Source organism: Pseudophryne corroboree, chromosome 3, assembly GCF_028390025.1.
Source record: "Pseudophryne corroboree isolate aPseCor3 chromosome 3, aPseCor3.hap2, whole genome shotgun sequence".
NCBI classification, from domain to species: domain Eukaryota; kingdom Metazoa; phylum Chordata; class Amphibia; order Anura; family Myobatrachidae; genus Pseudophryne; species Pseudophryne corroboree.
This window is the reverse complement of record NC_086446.1, coordinates 7,784,239-7,803,281: the sequence shown is the minus strand read 5'-3', so window position 1 is coordinate 7,803,281 and position 19,043 is coordinate 7,784,239. Positions and strand designations below refer to the sequence as shown.

The 19,043-nt window shown below is 48.2% G+C and overlaps 1 protein-coding gene across 1 annotated transcript in view; it reads left to right on the top strand.

Moving 5' to 3' along the window:
• LOC135056937 (uncharacterized) overlaps positions 1–19,043 on the top strand; it is a 164,031-nt gene that overhangs the window by 126,674 nt on the left and 18,314 nt on the right. The window contains exons 11-12 of the mRNA XM_063962718.1: positions 356–436; positions 1,253–1,340. Of these exons, the coding sequence (XP_063818788.1) occupies positions 356–436; positions 1,253–1,340 (169 nt within the window). The remainder of the gene's footprint in view (positions 1–355; positions 437–1,252; positions 1,341–19,043) is intronic.

The following is a 19,043-nucleotide window of genomic DNA, read 5'->3' as shown; positions in this document are numbered from 1 at the left end:
CATGTATTGTACAAGGGAGAGCAGGTATGGGGGGCCCTATATACACACATCATCTGATAATCACATATATACAATGTACTCAGTCACTTTGTGTCTCCTACAGATGGACCCAGTAACAGAGATACCCCAGAGAGATGTCCCCGTCCTCTGTATTCCCAGGACTGTACAGAGGAGAATCACAGGACCCCACAGGAGGATCAGGTAGGTGGGATTTAGGGTCTAGACAATATACCAAAGTGACTGACGCTATGTGATCTGTAGAGGAGCTGTGTGTGTCTTATACACTATTATACTATTTACTATCAAATAATGAAATAAGCCTTATTATAAAGTGTTCATTATTGTTGGTATTTAGGGTGAAGATAGGAGTAATGTGACTGATATGAAGGCAGAAGATATAGAGGGAGAAGAGGAGACGTATGTGACTGATATGAAGGCAGAAGATACAGAGGGAGAAGAAGAGACGTATGTGACTAATATGAAGGCAGAAGATACAGAGGGAGAAGAAGAGACGTATGTGACTGATATGAAGGCAGAAGATATAGAGGGAGAAGAAGAGACGTATGTGACTGATATGAAGGCAGAAGATATAGAGGGAGAAGAAGAGACGTATGTGACTGATATGAAGGCAGAAGATATAGAGGTAGAAGAAGAGACATATGTGACTGATATGAAGGCAGAAGATATAGAGGGAGAAGAAGAGACGTATGTGACTGATATGAAGGCAGAAGATATAGAGGGAGAAGAAGAGACGTATGTGACTGATATGAAGGCAGAAGATATAGAGGGAGAAGAAGAGACGTATGTGACTGATATAAAGGCAGAAGATATAGAGGGAGAAGAAGAGACGTATGTGACTGATATGAAGGCAGAAGATATAGAGGGAGAAGAAGAGACGTATGTGACTGATATGAAGGCAGAAGATATAGAGGGAGAAGAAGAGACGTATGTGACTGATATAAAGGCAGAAGATATAGAGGGAGAAGAAGAGACGTATGTGACTGATATGAAGGCAGAAGATATAGAGGGAGAAGAAGAGACGTATGTGACTGATATGAAGGCAGAAGATATAGAGGGAGAAGAAGAGACGTATGTGACTGATATGAAGGCAGAAGATATAGAGGGAGAAGAAGAGACGTATGTGACTGATATGAAGGCAGAAGATATAGAGGGAGAAGAAGAGACGTGTGTGACTGATATGAAGGCAGAAGATACAGAGGGAGAAGAAGAGACGTATGTGACTGATATAAAGGCAGAAGATATAGAGGGAGAAGAAGAGACGTATGTGAAGGGTGATCTGCAGTGTAAGGAGGAGGAAATCCCTACAGATATCAGCACAGGTGAGCAATAAACACTTTATTTTATTTATTTACAGTTCCTTATATAGCGCATCAAATTCTGTTGCTCTTTACAATTGGAAACAGTGATAAAATAAAACCAAACGAGTGAAAACAGTGAGATAACAAGAATAGGTAATAACAGAAATTCATAGAGGTAGGACGGCCCTGCTTTCAAGCTTACAATCTATAGGGAAGTAGGCATTGATAGACAAGGATAGGTGTTGACTATTGCAAAAAGGTCCACCAGATTGCAAAAGTCCTTGGTGGGCTGTATGATATGGTTACACAGCAATGTTGGCCTGGTGTCGGGAGGATGGGAAAGTGAAGAAAGTAAAAACATGTGAGGTTATGTGTGGACTCTACAGTGGGGATGTAATTGGAAAGTAAAGTATATGAAGCTATGTGGGCATTTCCAGAATTCGATAAACTCACCTTCAGGAATTGCTTAAAGTTTTGGAGACTAGAGGCGAGTCTTATTGTGCGTGGGAGGGGATTCCACTATTTTATTACAGAATAGAGTCCCATATTCTCCTTCCTTAGTCACTACAGCAATATCTCATTCTACACCCTTTTCTGTCAGTACAAACTAATGAGAGATATGTATCTGACCATTGGAGGAGTCCAGAGCCATCAGCCCCTATTATACTCCTGCTCTCCCATTCGCATCATGTCACAGTATGTTACCAGCCCAGAGATCTGACCAGTCTCCTCACGACACTCTCTGGTGTATCATATACATCAGGGGACATCAGCCCCTATTATACTCCTGCTCTCCCCCTCACATCATGTAATTTTGTGTTACCAGTCCAGAGATCTGACCAGTCTCCTACCTATACACTCTGGTGTATCTCATACATCAGGAGCCATCAGCCCCTATTATACTCCTGCTCCCCCTCACGTCATATCACTGTGTGTTACCAGCCCAGAGATCTGACCAGTCTCCTCCCCACACTCTCTGGTGTATCTCATACATCAGGAGTCATCAGCCCCTATTATACTCCTGCTCTCTCCCTCACATCATGTCACTGTGTGTTACCAGCCCAAAGATCTGACCAGTCTTCTTCCCACACTCTATGGTGTATGTTATACATCAGGAGCCATCAGCCCCTATTATACTTCTGCTCTCCCCCTCACATCATGTCACTGTGTGTTACCAGCCCAGAGATCTGACCAGTCTCCTGCCTACACACTCTGGTGTATCTCATACATCAGTAGCCATGAGTCCCTATTATAGTCCTGCTCTCCCCCTCACATCATGTCACTGTGTGTTACCAGCACAGAGATCTGACTTGTCTCCTCCCCACACTCTCTGGTGTATCTCATACATCAGGGGACCTCAGCCCCTATTATACTCCTGCTCTCCCCCTCACATCATGTCACTGTGTGTTACCAGCCCAGAGATCTGACCAGTCTCCTGCCTACACACTCTGGTGTATCTCATACATCAGTAGCCATGAGTCCCTATTATAGTCCTGCTCTCCCCCTCACATCATGTCACTGTGTGTTACCAGCACAGAGATCTGACTTGTCTCCTCCCCACACTCTCTGGTGTATCTCATACATCAGGGGACCTCAGCCCCTATTATACTCCTGCTCTCCCCCTCACATCATGTCACTGTGTGTTACCAGCCCAGAGATCTGACCAGTCTCCTGCCTACACACTCTGGTGTATCTTATACATCAGGAGCCATCAGCCCCTATTATACTCCTGCTCTCCACCTCACATCATGTCACTGTGTGTTACCAGCCCAGAGATCTGACCAGTCTCCTCCCCACACACTTTGGTGTATCTCATGCATCAGGAGCCATCAGCCCCTATTATACTCCTGCTCTCCCCCTCACATCATGTCACTGTGTGTTACCAGCCCAGAGATCTGAACAGTCTCCTCACCACACACTCTGGTGTATCTCATACATCAGGAGCCATCAGCCCCTATTATACTCCTGCTCTCCACCTCACATCATGTCACTGTGTGTTACCAGCCCAGAGATCTGACCAGTCTCCTCCCAACACACTCTGGTGTATCTCATGCATCAGGAGCCATCAGCCCCTATTATACTCCTGCTCTCCGCCTCACAACATGTCACTGTGTGTTACCAGCCAAGAGATCTGACCAGTCTCCTTCCCACACACTCTGGTGTATCTCATACATCAGGTGCCATCAGCCCCTATTATTCTCCTGCTCTACCCCTCACATCATGTCACTGTGTGTTACCAGCCCAGAGATCTGACCAGTCTCTTCCCCCATATTCTCTGGTTTATCTCATACATCAGGAGCCTTCAGCCTGTATTATACTCCTGCTCTCCCCTCACATCATGTCACTGTGTTACTAGCTCAGAGAACTGACCAGTCTCCTCCCCACACTCTCTAGTGTATTTCATACATCAGTAGCCATCAGCTCCTATTATACTCCTGCTCTCCTCCTCACATCATGTCACTGTGTGTTATCAGCCCAGAGATCTGACCAGTCTTCTTCCCACACTCTATGGTGTATGTTATACATCAGGAGCCATCAGCACCTATTATACTCCTGCTCTCCCCCTCACATCATGTCACTGTGTGTTACCAGCCCAGAAATCTGACTTTTCTCCTCCCCACACTCTCTGGTGTATCTCATACATCAGGAGCCATCAGACCCTATAATACTCCTTCTCTCCCCCTCACATCATGTCACTGTGTGTTACCAGCCCAGAGATCTGACCAGTCTCCTCCCCACACACTCTGGTGTATCTCATACATCAGTAGCCATTAGCCCCTATTATACTCCTGCTCCCCCTTACGTCATATCACTGTGTGTTATCAGCCCAGAGATCTGACCAGTCTCCTCCCCACACCCTTTGGGAAATCTCATACATCAGGAGCCATCAGCCCCTATTATACTCCTGCTCTCCCCCTCATATCATGTAATTTTGTGTTACCAGCCCAGAGATCTGACCAGTCTCCTCACGACACTCTCTGGTGTATCTCATACATCAGGAGCCATCAGCCCCTATTATACTACTGCTCTCACCCTCACATCATGTCACTGTGTGTTACCAGCCCAGAGATCTGACCAGTCTCCTCACGACACTCTCTGGTGTATCATATTCATCAGGGGACATCAGCCCCTATTATACTCCTGCTCTCCCCCTCACATCATGTAATTTTGTGTTACCAGTCATGAGATTTGACCAGTCTCCTCCCCACACACTCTGGTGTATCTCATACATCAGGAGCCATCAGTCCCTATTATACTCCTGCTCTCCCCCTTACATCATGTCACTGTGTGGTTACCAGCCCAGAGATCTGACCAGTCTCCTCCCCACACTCTCTGGTGTATCATATACATCAGGGGACATCAGCCCCTATTATACTCGTGCTCTCCCCCTCACATCATGTAATTTTGTGTTACCAGTCCAGAGATCTGACCAGTCTCCTCCCCACACTCTCTGGTGTATCTCATACATCAGAGCCATCAGCCCCTATTATACTCCTGCTCTCCCCCTCACATCATGTCACTGTGTGTTACCAGCCCAGAGATCTGAACAGTCTCCTCACCACACACTCTGGTGTATCTCATACATCAGGAGCCATCAGCCCCTATTATACTCCTGCTCTCCACCTCACATCATGTCACTGTGTGTTACCAGCCCAGAGATCTGACCAGTCTCCTCCCAACACACTCTGGTGTATCTCATGCATCAGGAGCCATCAGCCCCTATTATACTCCTGCTCTCCGCCTCACAACATGTCACTGTGTGTTACCAGCCAAGAGATCTGACCAGTCTCCTTCCCACACACTCTGGTGTATCTCATACATCAGGTGCCATCAGCCCCTATTATTCTCCTGCTCTACCCCTCACATCATGTCACTGTGTGTTACCAGCCCAGAGATCTGACCAGTCTCTTCCCCCATATTCTCTGGTTTATCTCATACATCAGGAGCCTTCAGCCTGTATTATACTCCTGCTCTCCCCTCACATCATGTCACTGTGTTACTAGCTCAGAGAACTGACCAGTCTCCTCCCCACACTCTCTGGTGTATTTCATACATCAGTAGCCATCAGCTCCTATTATACTCCTGCTCTCCTCCTCACATCATGTCACTGTGTGTTATCAGCCCAGAGATCTGACCAGTCTTCTTCCCACACTCTATGGTGTATGTTATACATCAGGAGCCATCAGCACCTATTATACTCCTGCTCTCCCCCTCACATCATGTCACTGTGTGTTACCAGCCCAGAAATCTGACTTTTCTCCTCCCCACACTCTCTGGTGTATCTCATACATCAGGAGCCATCAGACCCTATAATACTCCTTCTCTCCCCCTCACATCATGTCACTGTGTGTTACCAGCCCAGAGATCTGACCAGTCTCCTCCCCACACACTCTGGTGTATCTCATACATCAGTAGCCATTAGCCCCTATTATACTCCTGCTCCCCCTTACGTCATATCACTGTGTGTTATCAGCCCAGAGATCTGACCAGTCTCCTCCCCACACCCTTTGGGAAATCTCATACATCAGGAGCCATCAGCCCCTATTTCTCTAACGTCCTAGTGGATGCTGGGAACTCCGTAAGGACCATGGGGAATAGCGGGCTCCGAAGGAGGCTGGGCACTCTAGAAAGATCTTAGACTACCTGGTGTGCACTGGCTCCTCCCACTATGACCCTCCTCCAAGCCTCAGTTAGATTTCGTGCCCGGCCGAGGTTGGATGCACACTAGGGGCTCTCCTGAGCTCTTAGAAAGTTATAGTCTTAGAATTTGTTATTTTCAGTGAGACCTGCTGGCAACAGGCTCACTGCAGCGAGGGACTAAGGGGAGAAGAAGCGAACTCGCCTGCTTGCAGCCGGATTGGGCTTCTTAGGCTACTGGACACCATTAGCTCCAGAGGGATCGACCGCAGGCCCAGCCTTGATGTTCGGTCCCGGAGCCGCGCCGCCGTCCCCCTTACAGAGCCAGAAGCAAGAAGATGGTCCGGAAAATCGGCGGCATGAAGACTCTGTCTTCACCAAGGTAGCGCACAGCACTGCAGCTGTGCGCCATTGCTCCTCTCACACACTTCACACTCCGGTCACTGAGGGTGCAGGGCGCTGGGGGGGGGCGCCCTGAGGCAGCAATAAAAACACCTTGGCTGGCTAAAATACCTCAATATATGGCCCCAGGGGCTATATATGAGGTAAATACCCCTGCCAGAATTCCATAAAAAACGGGAGAATAGGCCGCGAAAAAGGGGCGGAGCCTATCTCCTCAGCACACTGGCGCCATTTTTCTCTCACAGCTCGGCTGGAGGGAAGCTCCCTGGCTCTTCCCTGCACAGTAAGAGGGAAAAGAGAGGGGGGGGCATTAAATTTGGCACTGTATACAGTATATTATATAAAAGCTATTAGGGACATAACTCAGTTAGTCCCTGTATATATATAGCGCTCTGGTGTGTGCTGGCATACTCTTACTCTGTCCCCCCAAAGGGCTTTTGTGGGTCCTGTCCTCGTTTAGAGCATTCCCTGTGTGTCTGCGGTGTGTCGGTACGGCTGTGTCGACATGTTGAATGAGGAGGCTTATATGGTGACAGAACAGAGGCCGATATATGTGATGTCGCCCCCTGTGGGGCCGACACCAGAGTGGATGGATAGGTGAAAGGTATTAACCGACAGTGTCAACTCCTTGCATAAAAGGGTGGATGACGTAACAGCTGTGGGACAGCCGGCTTCGCAGCCCGCGCCTGCCCAGGCGTCTCAAAGGCCATCAGGGGCTCAAAAACGCCCGCTCTCTCAGATGGCAGACACAGATGGCGACACGGAGTCTGACTCCAGTGTCGACAAGGTGGAGACATATACACAATCCACTAGGAACATCCGTGACGTGATCCCGGCAATAAAAAATGTGTTATACATTTCTGACTTTAACCCAAGCACCTCTAAAAATGGGTTTTAGGTTTGGGGAGAAAAAACAGGCAGTGTTTTGTTTCCCCCATCAGATGAATAAATGAAGTGTGTGAAAGCGTGGGTTCCCCCGTTAAGAAACTGGTAATTTATAAAAAGTTACTGATGGCGTACCCTTTCCCGCCAGGTGGATAAGTTACGCTGGGAGATATCCCCTAGGGTGGATAAGGCGCTCACACGTTTGTCAAAAAAGGTGGCACTGCCGTCTTAGGATACGGCCACTTTAATAGGTACCTGTTGATAAAAAACAGGAGGCTATCCTGAAGTCTGTATTTACACACTCAGGTACTAGACTGAGACCTGCAGATAGTGCTGCTGCAGCGTGGTCGGTGACCCTGTCAAACAGGGATACTAGTTGGCAAACATAAAAACATATTAAAGACGTCGTCTTATATATGGGGGATGCACAGAGGGATATTTTGCCGGCTGGCATCCAAAATAAATGTAATGTCCATTCTGTCAGGAGGGTATTAGAGACCTGTCACTGGACAGGTGATGCTGACTTAAAAAGCGCATAGAGAGCCTTATAAGGGTGAGGAATTATTTGGGGATGGTCTCTGGGACCTCGTATCCACAGCAACTGCTGGGAAGAAATAATTTTACCTCAGGTTTCCTCACAGACAAAGGTACAGTCCTTTCGGCTTCAGAAAAGCAAGCGGGTCAAATGGCGCTTCCTTTCTGTACAGAGACAAGGGTAGAGGGAAAAAAGCTGCACCAGTCAGCCTGTTCCCAGAATCAAGATTCTTCCCCCGCCTCCTGTGAGGCCACACCATGACGCGGGTGCTCCACAGGTGTAGCCAGGTACGGTGGGGGGCCGTCTCAAAAAATTTCAGCAATTAGTGGGCTCGCTCACAGGTGGATCCCTGTTTCTTTCAAGTAGTATTTCAGGGGTACAAGCTGGAATTAGAGATGTCTCCCCCCAGCCGTTTCCTAAAATATGCCTTGCTGACAACTCCCTCAGGCAGGGAGGCTGTGCTAGAGGCAATTAATAAGCGGTATTCCCAGCAGGTAATACTCAAGGTGCCCCTACTTCAACAAGGACGGGGTTACTATTCCACACGGGTTGGGGTACCGAAACCGCATGGTTCGGTGTGACCATTTTATATTTAAAATCCTTGAACACAAAAATTCAAGTTCAAGATGGAATCACTCAGGGCGGTTATTCCAAGCCTGGACGAGGGGGATTACATGGTATCCTGGGACATCAAGGATGCTTACCTGCATGTCCCCATTTACCATCCTCGCCAGGAGTACCTCAGATTTGTGGTACAGGATTACCATTACCAAGTCCAGACACTGCCGTTTGGACTGTACATGGCACCGAGGGTGTTTTATCAAGGTAATGGCCGAAATGTTGATACTCCTTCAAAAAAAGGGAGTTGTAATTATCCCGTACTTGGACAATCTCGTTATAAGGGCGAAGTCCAAGGAGCAGTTGGTAGTCGGGGTAGCACTATTTTGGAAAGTGCTACAACAGCATGGTTGGATTCTAAACAGTCCAAAGTCACAGCTGGTTCCTATGACACGTCTACTGTTCCTGGGGATGGTTCTGGACATAAACCAGAAATAGTGTTTCTCCCGGAGGAGAAAGCCAAGGAGTTGTCATCTCTAGTCAGAGACCTCCTGAAGCCAAAATAGGCAGCGGTGCATCATTGCACGCGAGTCCTGGGAAAAATGGTAGCTTCCTACGAAGCAATCCCATTAGGCAGGTTCCATACAAGAACTTTTCAGAGGGACCTGTTGGACAAGTGGTCCGGATCGCATCTTCCGATGCATAGGCTGATAACCCTGTCTCCAAGGACCAGGGTATCTCTACTGTGGTGGCTGCAGAGTGCCCATCTTCAAGAGGGCCGCAGGTTCGGCATACAGGACTAGGTCCTAGTGACCATGGATTCCAGCCTTTGAGGCTGGGAGGCAGTCACACAGGGAAGAAATTTCCAGGGACTTTGGTCAAGTCAGGTTATTTCCCTACACATAAATATTCTGGACCTGAGGGCCATTTACAATGCCCTGAGGCCGGCAAGGCCTCTGCTTCAAAACCAGCCGGTACTGATCCAATCAGACAACATCACGGCAGTCGCCCATGTAAACCAACAGGGCAGCACAAGAAGCAGGATGGCGATGGCAGAAGCCACAAGGATTCTCCGATAGGCGGAAAATCATGTGTTAGCACTGTCAGCAGTGTTCATTCCCGGAGTGGACAACTGGGAAGCAGATCTTCTCAACAGACACGACCTCCACCCGGGAGAATGGGGACTTCCTCCAGAAGTCTTCCAATAGGATTGTACACCATTGGGAAAGGCCACAGGTGGACATGATGGCGTCCCGCCTCAACAAAAAGCTATAAAAGATATTGCACCAGGTCAAGGGACCCTCAGGCGATAGCTATGGACGCTCTGGTAACACCGTGGGTGTACCAGTCGGTTTATGTGTTCTCCCCTCTGCCTCTCATACCAAAGGTACTGAGAATAATAAGAAGGCGAGGAGTAAGAACGATACTCGTGGATGGCCAAGAAGAGCTTGGTACCCAGAACTTCAAGAATTTATATCAGAGGACCCATGGCCTCTGCCACTCAGACAGGACCTGCGGCAGCAGGGGCCCTGTCTGTTCCAAGACTTACCGCAGCTGCGTTTGTCGGCATGGCGGTTGAACGCCGGATCCTGAAGGAAAAGGGCATTCCGGAGGAAGTCATTCCTACGCTTACTAAAGCCAGGAAAGAGGTTACAGCAACTCATTATCACCGCATATGGCGAAAATATGTTGCATGGTGTGAGGCCGAAAGGGCCCCAACAGAGGAATTTCAACTAGGTCGATTTCTGCATTTCCTGCAAGCAGGAGTGACTATGGGCCTTAAATTGGGTTCCATTAAGGTACAGATCTCGGCTCTGTCGATTTTCTTTCAAAAAGAACTAGCTTCAGTACCTGAAGTTCAGACATTTATAAAAGGAGTGCTGCAGAGTCAGCCCCCGTTTGTGCCTCCTGTGGCACCTTGGGATCTCAACGTGGTGTTGAGTTTCTTAAAATCACATTGGTTTGAACCACTAAAAACCGTGGATCTGAAATATCTCACGTGGAAGGTGGTTATGTTATTGGCCTTGGCTTCTGCCAGGCGAGTATCAAAGTTGGCGGCTTTGTCTTGTAAAAGCCCTTATTTGATTTTCCATATGGATAGGGCAGAATTGAGGACTCGTCCCCAGTTTCTCCCAAAGGTGGTGTCAGCGTTTCACCTGAACCAGCCTATTGTGGTGCCTAGGCTACTAGGGACTTGGAGGACTCCAAGTTGCTAGACGTTGTCAGGGCACTGAAAATATGTTTCCAGAACGGCTAGAGTCAGAAAATCTGACTCGCTGTTTATCCTATATGCACCTAACAAGCTGGGTGCTCCTGCTTCTAAGCAGACTATTGCTCGTTGGATTTGTAGTACAATTCAGCTTGCACATACTGTGGCAGGCCTGCCACAGCCAAAATCTGTCAATGCCCATTCCACAAGGAAGGTGGGCTCATCTTGGGCGGCTGCCCGAGAGGTCTCGGCTTTACAACTTTGCCGAGCAGCTACTTGGTCAGGGGCAAACACGTTTGCAAAATTCTACAAATTTGATACCCTGGCTGAGGAGGACCTGGAGTTCTCTCATTCAGTGCTGCAGAGTCATCCGCACTCTCCCGCCCGTTTGGGAGCTTTGGTATAATCCCCATGGTCCTTACGGAGTTCCCAGCATCCACTAGGACGTTAGAGAAAATAAGAATTTACTCACCGGTAATTCTATTTCTCGTAGTCCGTAGTGGATGCTGGGCGCCCATCCCAAGTGCGGTTTATCTGCAATACTTGTACATAGTTATGGTTAACTAAATCGGGTTATTGTTGAGCCATCTGTTGAGAGGCTCTATTGTTTCATACTGTTAACTGTGTTTCATATCACGAGTTGTACGGTGTGATTGGTGTGGCTGGTATGAGTCTTACCCGGGATTCAAAATCCTTCCTTATTGTGTACGCTCGTCCGGGCACAGTACCTAACTGAGGCTTGGAGGAGGGTCATAGTGGGAGGAGCCAGTGCACACCAGGTAGTCTAAGATCTTTCTAGAGTGCCCAGCCTCCTTCGGAGCCCGCTATTCCCCATGGTCCTTACGGAGTTCCCAGCATCCACTACGGACTACGAGAAATAGAATTACCGGTGAGTAAATTCTTATTTATACTCCTGCTCTCCCCCTCACATCATGTAATTTTGTGTTACCAGCCCAGAGATCTGACCAGTCTCCTCACGACACTCTCTGGTGTATCTCATACATCAGGAGCCATCAGCCCCTATTATACTACTGCTCTCACCCTCACATCATGTCACTGTGTGTTACCAGCCCAGAGATCTGACCAGTCTCCTCACGACACTCTCTGGTGTATCATATACATCAGGGGACATCAGCCCCTATTATACTCCTGCTCTCCCCCTCACATCATGTAATTTTGTGTTACCAGTCATGAGATTTGACCAGTCTCCTCCCCACACACTCTGGTGTATCTCATACATCAGGAGCCATCAGTCCCTATTATACTCCTGCTCTCCCCCTTACATCATGTCACTGTGTGGTTACCAGCCCAGAGATCTGACCAGTCTCCTCCCCACACTCTCTGGTGTATCATATACATCAGGGGACATCAGCCCCTATTATACTCGTGCTCTCCCCCTCACATCATGTAATTTTGTGTTACCAGTCCAGAGATCTGACCAGTCTCCTCCCCACACTCTCTGGTGTATCTCATACATCAGAGCCATCAGCCCCTATTATACTCCTGCTCTCCACCCCTCACATCATGTCACTGTGTGTTACCAGCCCAGAGATCTGACCAGTCTCCTCACGACACTCTCTGGTGTATCATATACATCAGGGGACATCAGCCCCTATTATACTCCTGCTCTCCCCCTTACATCATGTAATTTTGTGTTACCAGTCCAGAGATCTGACCAGTCTCCTACCCATACACTCTGGTGTATCTCATACATCAGTAGCCATCAGCCCCTATTGTACTCCTGCTCTCCCCCTCACATCATGCCACTGTGTGTTACCAGCCCAGAGATCTGACCAGTCTCCTCCCCACACTCTCTGGTGTTACGATTCCTGTACTCCAGACTGGAGAAGATCTTATGGCAGGGATCTGAGTACAGGAACAATATACAGGTTGTGGGAGCTGGAGAGCCTAGTAACCCCTGGCGCCCTAACTCCGTTGTCTCGCCCGTGTTATCAGAAATCCCCTGCGAGACTATGGTTGCTTGAGCCCATGGCAGCCGCGTTCGAAGGGCGGATTATGTCTGCCCAACCCCGATGCCCCCGCAGGTCTTAATGGGAGACAAGGGGAAGTCCGAGACAGGGTGATAACAAGGGGCCCTCTGACTAAGCAACCAAGCCAGGGGTTACAAGCTAACTTAACTAAATCAAAAGGTATGTGCGGACTAGCCGCCAGGGAAAAGGACAACCAAAGATCCACTGATCCGACACTCCTATCCGGCACCGCTGGACACCAGAGTGGATCTTGTGGAAGCGGAATCCTCCGCAAAGCTCCAGAACACAATATAAACAAAATAATAAATTATAGCGGACAAGCCGCAACACACGGCTGCGCCGCGACTCACGAACACCACCAGATGTTAAAGGTGCTCGGTCAGACTCCAGGAACAGATGGTAACTTCCGAGTACAGGATCACTGAGAACAGGAACAAACGAATAGACCGGGACTGGGAACTCTCTCTGCAGCAGACACAGGCAAACAGGAAGCTATCACCGGCGTCTGTGAGAAGTCCTGGGAGTGCTTATATTTGAGAGCCCTCCAATCCTGATCCAGACAGGGTAATTACATGATGATGCCGTGCAGCTGCATGCTGCATGGCCAGAACACACAGGCACTGATTAATTAAGACCCAGCAACAGGGAATGCAGTCTGACCGTGGCGTTCCTGTTGTTAAGGTCTGAGCGGCTCCGTGCGCCCGGCGTCTCTGGTTGCTAGGCGCCGGGCCGCACGGCCGCGCGGACCCCGGCGCCTAACAGTACCCCCCCCCTTGAGGAGGGGTCAAGGAACCCCTAAATCCGGGTTTCTGAGGAAATTCTTGAAAAAATGCCCTTTTGAGTCTTGGGGCATGAAGGTCCTCATCTAGGACCCACGACCTTTCCTCAGGACTATAACCTTTCCAATGCACCAAAAAATAAAGCCGACCCCGAGACAACTTGGAATCGAGAACCTTCTCAACCAAGAACTCCTGCTGACCCTGTACATTAACTGGTGATCTCCCCTGAGATTTTTTACGAGGAAATCTGCTAGAAGAAACATATGGTTTGAGCAAAGAGCAATGGAAGGTATTTCCGATTCGTAAAGTTTTTGGTAGCTGTAACCGGAAAGCAACTGGATTGACTTTTTTGATAATGAGAAATGGTCCAATAAATCTAGGACCCAATCTGGCTGAGGTTTGTCGAAGTTTGATATTGCGAGTCGACAGCCACACCCTGTCTCCTACTTTAAAAGTGCACGGCCGCCGGAGCCTGTCAGAAAAATTTTTTTCCCTGAAAGCTGCTTTTCTGAGAGCTAGGTGCACTTTTTTCCAAATAAGTTTAAGATGAGAGGTCAGGGCCAGAGAGGATACAGAGGAATGTTGAAAAAATGAATTAGCTCTGGGGTGGAAACCAAAAACTGCAAAAAATGGAGATACATTGGTGGAGGAATGACAGGCATTATTATAAGCAAATTCTGCCAATGGAAGAAACTCAGACCAGTCATTTTGGAGTTTGTCCGAGTACAAACGCAAATATTGTTTTAGGGATTGGTTCACTCGCTCAGTCTGTCCATTTGATTGTGGATGATAACCGGAGGTTAATGATAATTTCATCTTTAACGAAGCACAAAAAGACTTCCAAAATTGTGCAATGAATTGTGGACCCCTGTCAGAAACAATATCAGTGGGCAACCCATGGAGTCTGAAAACATGACGGAGGAACAAGACTGCCAATCCCTGGGCAGATGGCAATCGGGGAAGACCAACAAAATGGGCCATCTTACTAAAACGGTCCACTACCACCCATATGACTCTGCATCCAGCTGACAGAGGGAGGTCCACCACAAAATCCATGGAGATATGCGACCACGGCCTAAGAGGAACATTCAGGGGCATAAGTTGACCAATAGGCAACGAACGGGGAACTTTATGCTGTGCACAGACCTGACACGAAAAAACAAACTCTTTAATGTCTTTAGAAAGACCAGGCCACCACACTGAGCGGGATACCAATTCCAAAGTTTTAGCGACTCCCAGATGCCCTGCAACTTTGCTATCATGAAATTCCTCCAAAACAGTTGCTCTCAAAAACTCAGGAACAAAAAGACGACCAGCAGGAGTATTTCCCGGAGCTTGATGTTGAAGCAGCTTTAATTGAGAAAAAACATCCTGTGTGAGACCTGCCTGAATGACTGAAGGCGGAAGTATGGGAGTAACAGGACTGTTGTCTTGAACGGGAAGAAAACTGCGTGAGAGGGCATCTGCCTTGGTATTCTTGGAACCAGGTCTGAAGGTGATAATGAATTTGAAACGAGTAAAAAATAAAGCCCAACGAGCCTGTCGGGCATTCAGTCGCTTAGCTGATTCAATGTATTGAAGATTTTTGTGATCCGTCAAAACTGAAATGGTATGGGTCGCTCCTTCAAGCCAATGTCTCCACTCCTCAAAAGCCCATTTAATAGCCAGCAACTCCCGATTACCAACATCGTAGTTGGATTCAGCAGATGAGAATTTCCTGGACATAAAGGCACAAGGATGTAACTCAAGGGAATCTGGATCCTTCTGAGAAAGGATAGCCCCTACACCAACCTCCGAGGCATCTACCTCAACGATGAAAGGCAATTCTGGGTTGGGATGTATAAGGACAGGGGCTGAGACAAAGGCTTGTTTCAAGGCCTGAAAAGATACTTTAGCTTCACATGACCAATTGGTAGGATCTGCTCCCTTCTTAGTGAGTGCCACAATGGGAGCAACTAGGTCAGAGAAAGAGTGAATAAACCTTCTATAGTAGTTTGCAAACCCTAAAAAGCGCTGAATTGCTTTTAAGTTGGTGGGTTGCGCCCAACTCAGGATGGCTTGGAGCTTCTTAGGTTCCATTCGGAATCCCCGAGGGGAAATAATGTACCCTAAAAAGGATACCTCCGTGACGTGAAATTCACACTTCTCCGGTTTGGCATACAAGTGATTTTCACGTAATTTCTTAAGCACCTGACGCACCTGGGTAACATGTTGTTCTACAGAGTCAGAATATATCAAAATGTCGTCTAAATAGACCACGACGAATCTTCCCAAAAACTCACGGAGCACATCATTAATGAGATCCTGAAAGACTGCCGGAGCGTTAGATAGGCCGAATGGCATGACCAGATACTCATAGTGGCCTGATTGAGTACTGAATGCCGTTTTCCACTCATCCCCTGACCTGATTCTAATGAGATTATATGCTCCTCTCAGGTCAATCTTAGAAAAAATAACAGCCGAACGTAGCTGATCAAAGAGGACAGAGATCAGCGGCAGGGGGTAAGTATTCTTTACTGAGATCTTATTCAAGGCTCGAAAGTCAATGCAGGGTCTGAGGGAACCATCCTTCTTCTCTACGAAGAAAAAACCTGCACTTAAAGGGGATTTAGATGGCCTGATAAACCCTTTCTCAAGACTTTCTTTCACATACTCATTCATGGCCACAGTTTCAGGACCAGACAATGCATATAACCTTCCTTTAGGCAACGTGGCACCAGGAATTAACTCAATGGTACAATCATAAGGCCTATGGGGAGGCAAAATATCCGCATTACCCTTGGAAAATACATCCAAAAAATCCTGGTATTCTCCAGGAATATGTGTGGACCTGGCAGCAGCTACTCGGATAGGAAGTGTAATACATTCTTTATCACAGATGGTACCCCATTGTAGGATCTCCCCAGACTGCCAATCTATGATGGGATTATGAAAGGCCAGCCAAGGGTGACCCAGAACCACAGGAACTGCTGGACAATGGGTAAGAAAAAACTCAATCTTTTCAGAATGTAGAGCTCCCACCGAGAGCAAAACTGGAGGTGTACATAGAGAAATAACCCCATTGGATAAGGGACTCCCATCTAAACCATGCATGGTGATACACCTACCTAAGGTTAGCTGAGGAATACCTAAGGCCTTGGCCCATGTTAAGTCCATAAAGTTTCCTGCGGCTCCACTGTCCACAAAAGCAGAGACCGAGGAACAGAGGCTGTCATAAGAAACTTTAGCAGGAACCAACAGTGAATTATTTGAGGAGATGACCTGTAGACCAAAGTGAACCCCCTCACTATTCACTTGGTCAGGAAGTTTCCCGACTTGTTTGGGCAACTACGGGCAAAATGTCCCTTACCTCCGCAGTACAAACACAGACCAGAATTTTGCCTCCTGGTTCTTTCTTCCGGAGACAATTTGGAGAGACCAATCTGCATAGACTCCTCCATGTCTACAGGGACGGAAGGAACACAGGGAAAAGAAACTACAGATGCCCCTTTTTCAGTCCTCCGCTCTCTGAGCCGACGATCTATTTTAATAGAGAGCTCCATGAGTTTATCAAGGGTCTCAGGAGCGGGATACTGAAGGAGGCTGTCTTTTATAGATTCAGATAAGCCGAGGCGAAACTGACTGCGCAAGGCAGGGTCATTCCAGCCACAGTCGTTCGACCAACGGCGAAACTCCGTACAATAATTCTCTGCAGGATTCCTACCTTGTCTTAGAGCACGCAACTGACTTTCTGCGGACGCCTCTCTATCAGGGTCGTCATACAATAGCCCTAAAGATTTTAAAAAGGCGTCTACAGACGATAAGGCCGGATCGTCTGTCTTTAAACCAAAAGCCCAGGTCTGAGGATCCCCCTGAAGCAGAGAAATTATAATTCCAACCCGCTGAGCCTCCGTACCTGAGGAGACTGGTCTTAAACGAAAATACAGTTTACAAGACTCTTTAAAATTAAAAAACTGTTTTCTATCCCCAGAAAAACGGTCAGGCAGATGCATTTTTGGTTCAGGGATGACCCTCGGGGAAGTCCGTAACAGATCTTCCTGTGAGCTCACCCGGAGGGACAGATCCTGAACCATCTGGGTAAGTTCCTGAATCTGACTAACTAGAAACTGGCCAGGATTTGGCCCAACACCGGTGGGATTCATGAGGCCGACAAAATTCTCCCAACTGGATAAGTGAAAAAATTAACTCCTGTTGAAATTTTTTTCTTTTGTCTGGCCGGTGATAATGTTACGATTCCTGTACTCCAGACTGGAGAAGATCTTATGGCAGGGATCTGAGTACAGGAACAATATACAGGTTGTGGGAGCTGGAGAGCCTAGTAACCCCTGGCGCCCTAACTCCGTTGTCTCGCCCGTGTTATCAGAAATCCCCTGCGAGACTATGGTTGCTTGAGCCCATGGCAGCCGCGTTCGAAGGGCGGATTATGTCTGCCCAACCCCGATGCCCCCGCAGGTCTTAATGGGAGACAAGGGGAAGTCCGAGACAGGGTGATAACAAGGGGCCCTCTGACTAAGCAACCAAGCCAGGGGTTACAAGCTAACTTAACTAAATCAAAAGGTATGTGCGGACTAGCCGCCAGGGAAAAGGACAACCAAAGATCCACTGATCCGACACTCCTATCCGGCACCGCTGGACACCAGAGTGGATCTTGTGGAAGCGGAATCCTCCGCAAAGCTCCAGAACACAATATAAACAAAATAATAAATTATAGCGGACAAGCCGCAACACACGGCTGCGCCGCGACTCACGAACACCACCAGATGTTAAAGGTGCTCGGTCAGACTCCAGGAACAGATGGTAACTTCCGAGTACAGGATCACTGAGAACAGGAACAAACGAATAGACCGGGACTGGGAACTCTCTCTGCAGCAGACACAGGCAAACGGGAAGCTATCACCGGCGTCTGTGAGAAGTCCTGGGAGTGCTTATATTTGAGAGCCCTCCAATCCTGATCCAGACAGGGTAATTACATGATGATGCCGTGCAGCTGCATGCTGCATGGCCAGAACACACAGGCACTGATTAATTAAGACCCAGCAACAGGGAATGCAGTCTGACCGTGGCGTTCCTGTTGTTAAGGTCTGAGCGGCTCCGTGCGCCCGGCGTCTCTGGTTGATAGGCGCCGGGCCGCACGGCCGCGCGGACCCCGGCGCCTAACATCTGGTGTATCTCATACATCAGGAGCCATCAGCCCCTATTATACTCCTGCTCTCCCCCTCACGTCATGTCACTGTATGTTACCAGCCAAGAGATCTGACCAGTCTCCTCTCCACACTCTCTGGTGTATCTCATACATCAGGAGCCATCATCCCCTATTATACTCCTGTTCTCCCCTCACATCATGTCACTGTATGTTACCATCCCAGAGATCTGACCAGTCTCCTCACGACACTCTCTGGTGTATCATATACATCAGGGGACATCAGCCCCTATTATACTCCTGCTCTCCCCCTCACATCATGTAATTTTGTGTTACCAGTCCAGAGATCTGACCAGTCTCCTACCTATACACTCTGGTGTATCTCATACATCAGGAGCCATCAGCCCCTATTATACTCCTGCTCCCCCTCACGTCATATCACTGTGTGTTACCAGCCCAGAGATCTGACCAGTCTCCTCCCCACACTCTCTGGTGTATCTCATACATCAGGAGTCATCAGCCCCTATTATACTCCTGCTCTCTCCCTCACATCATGTCACTGTGTGTTACCAGCCCAGAGATCTGAC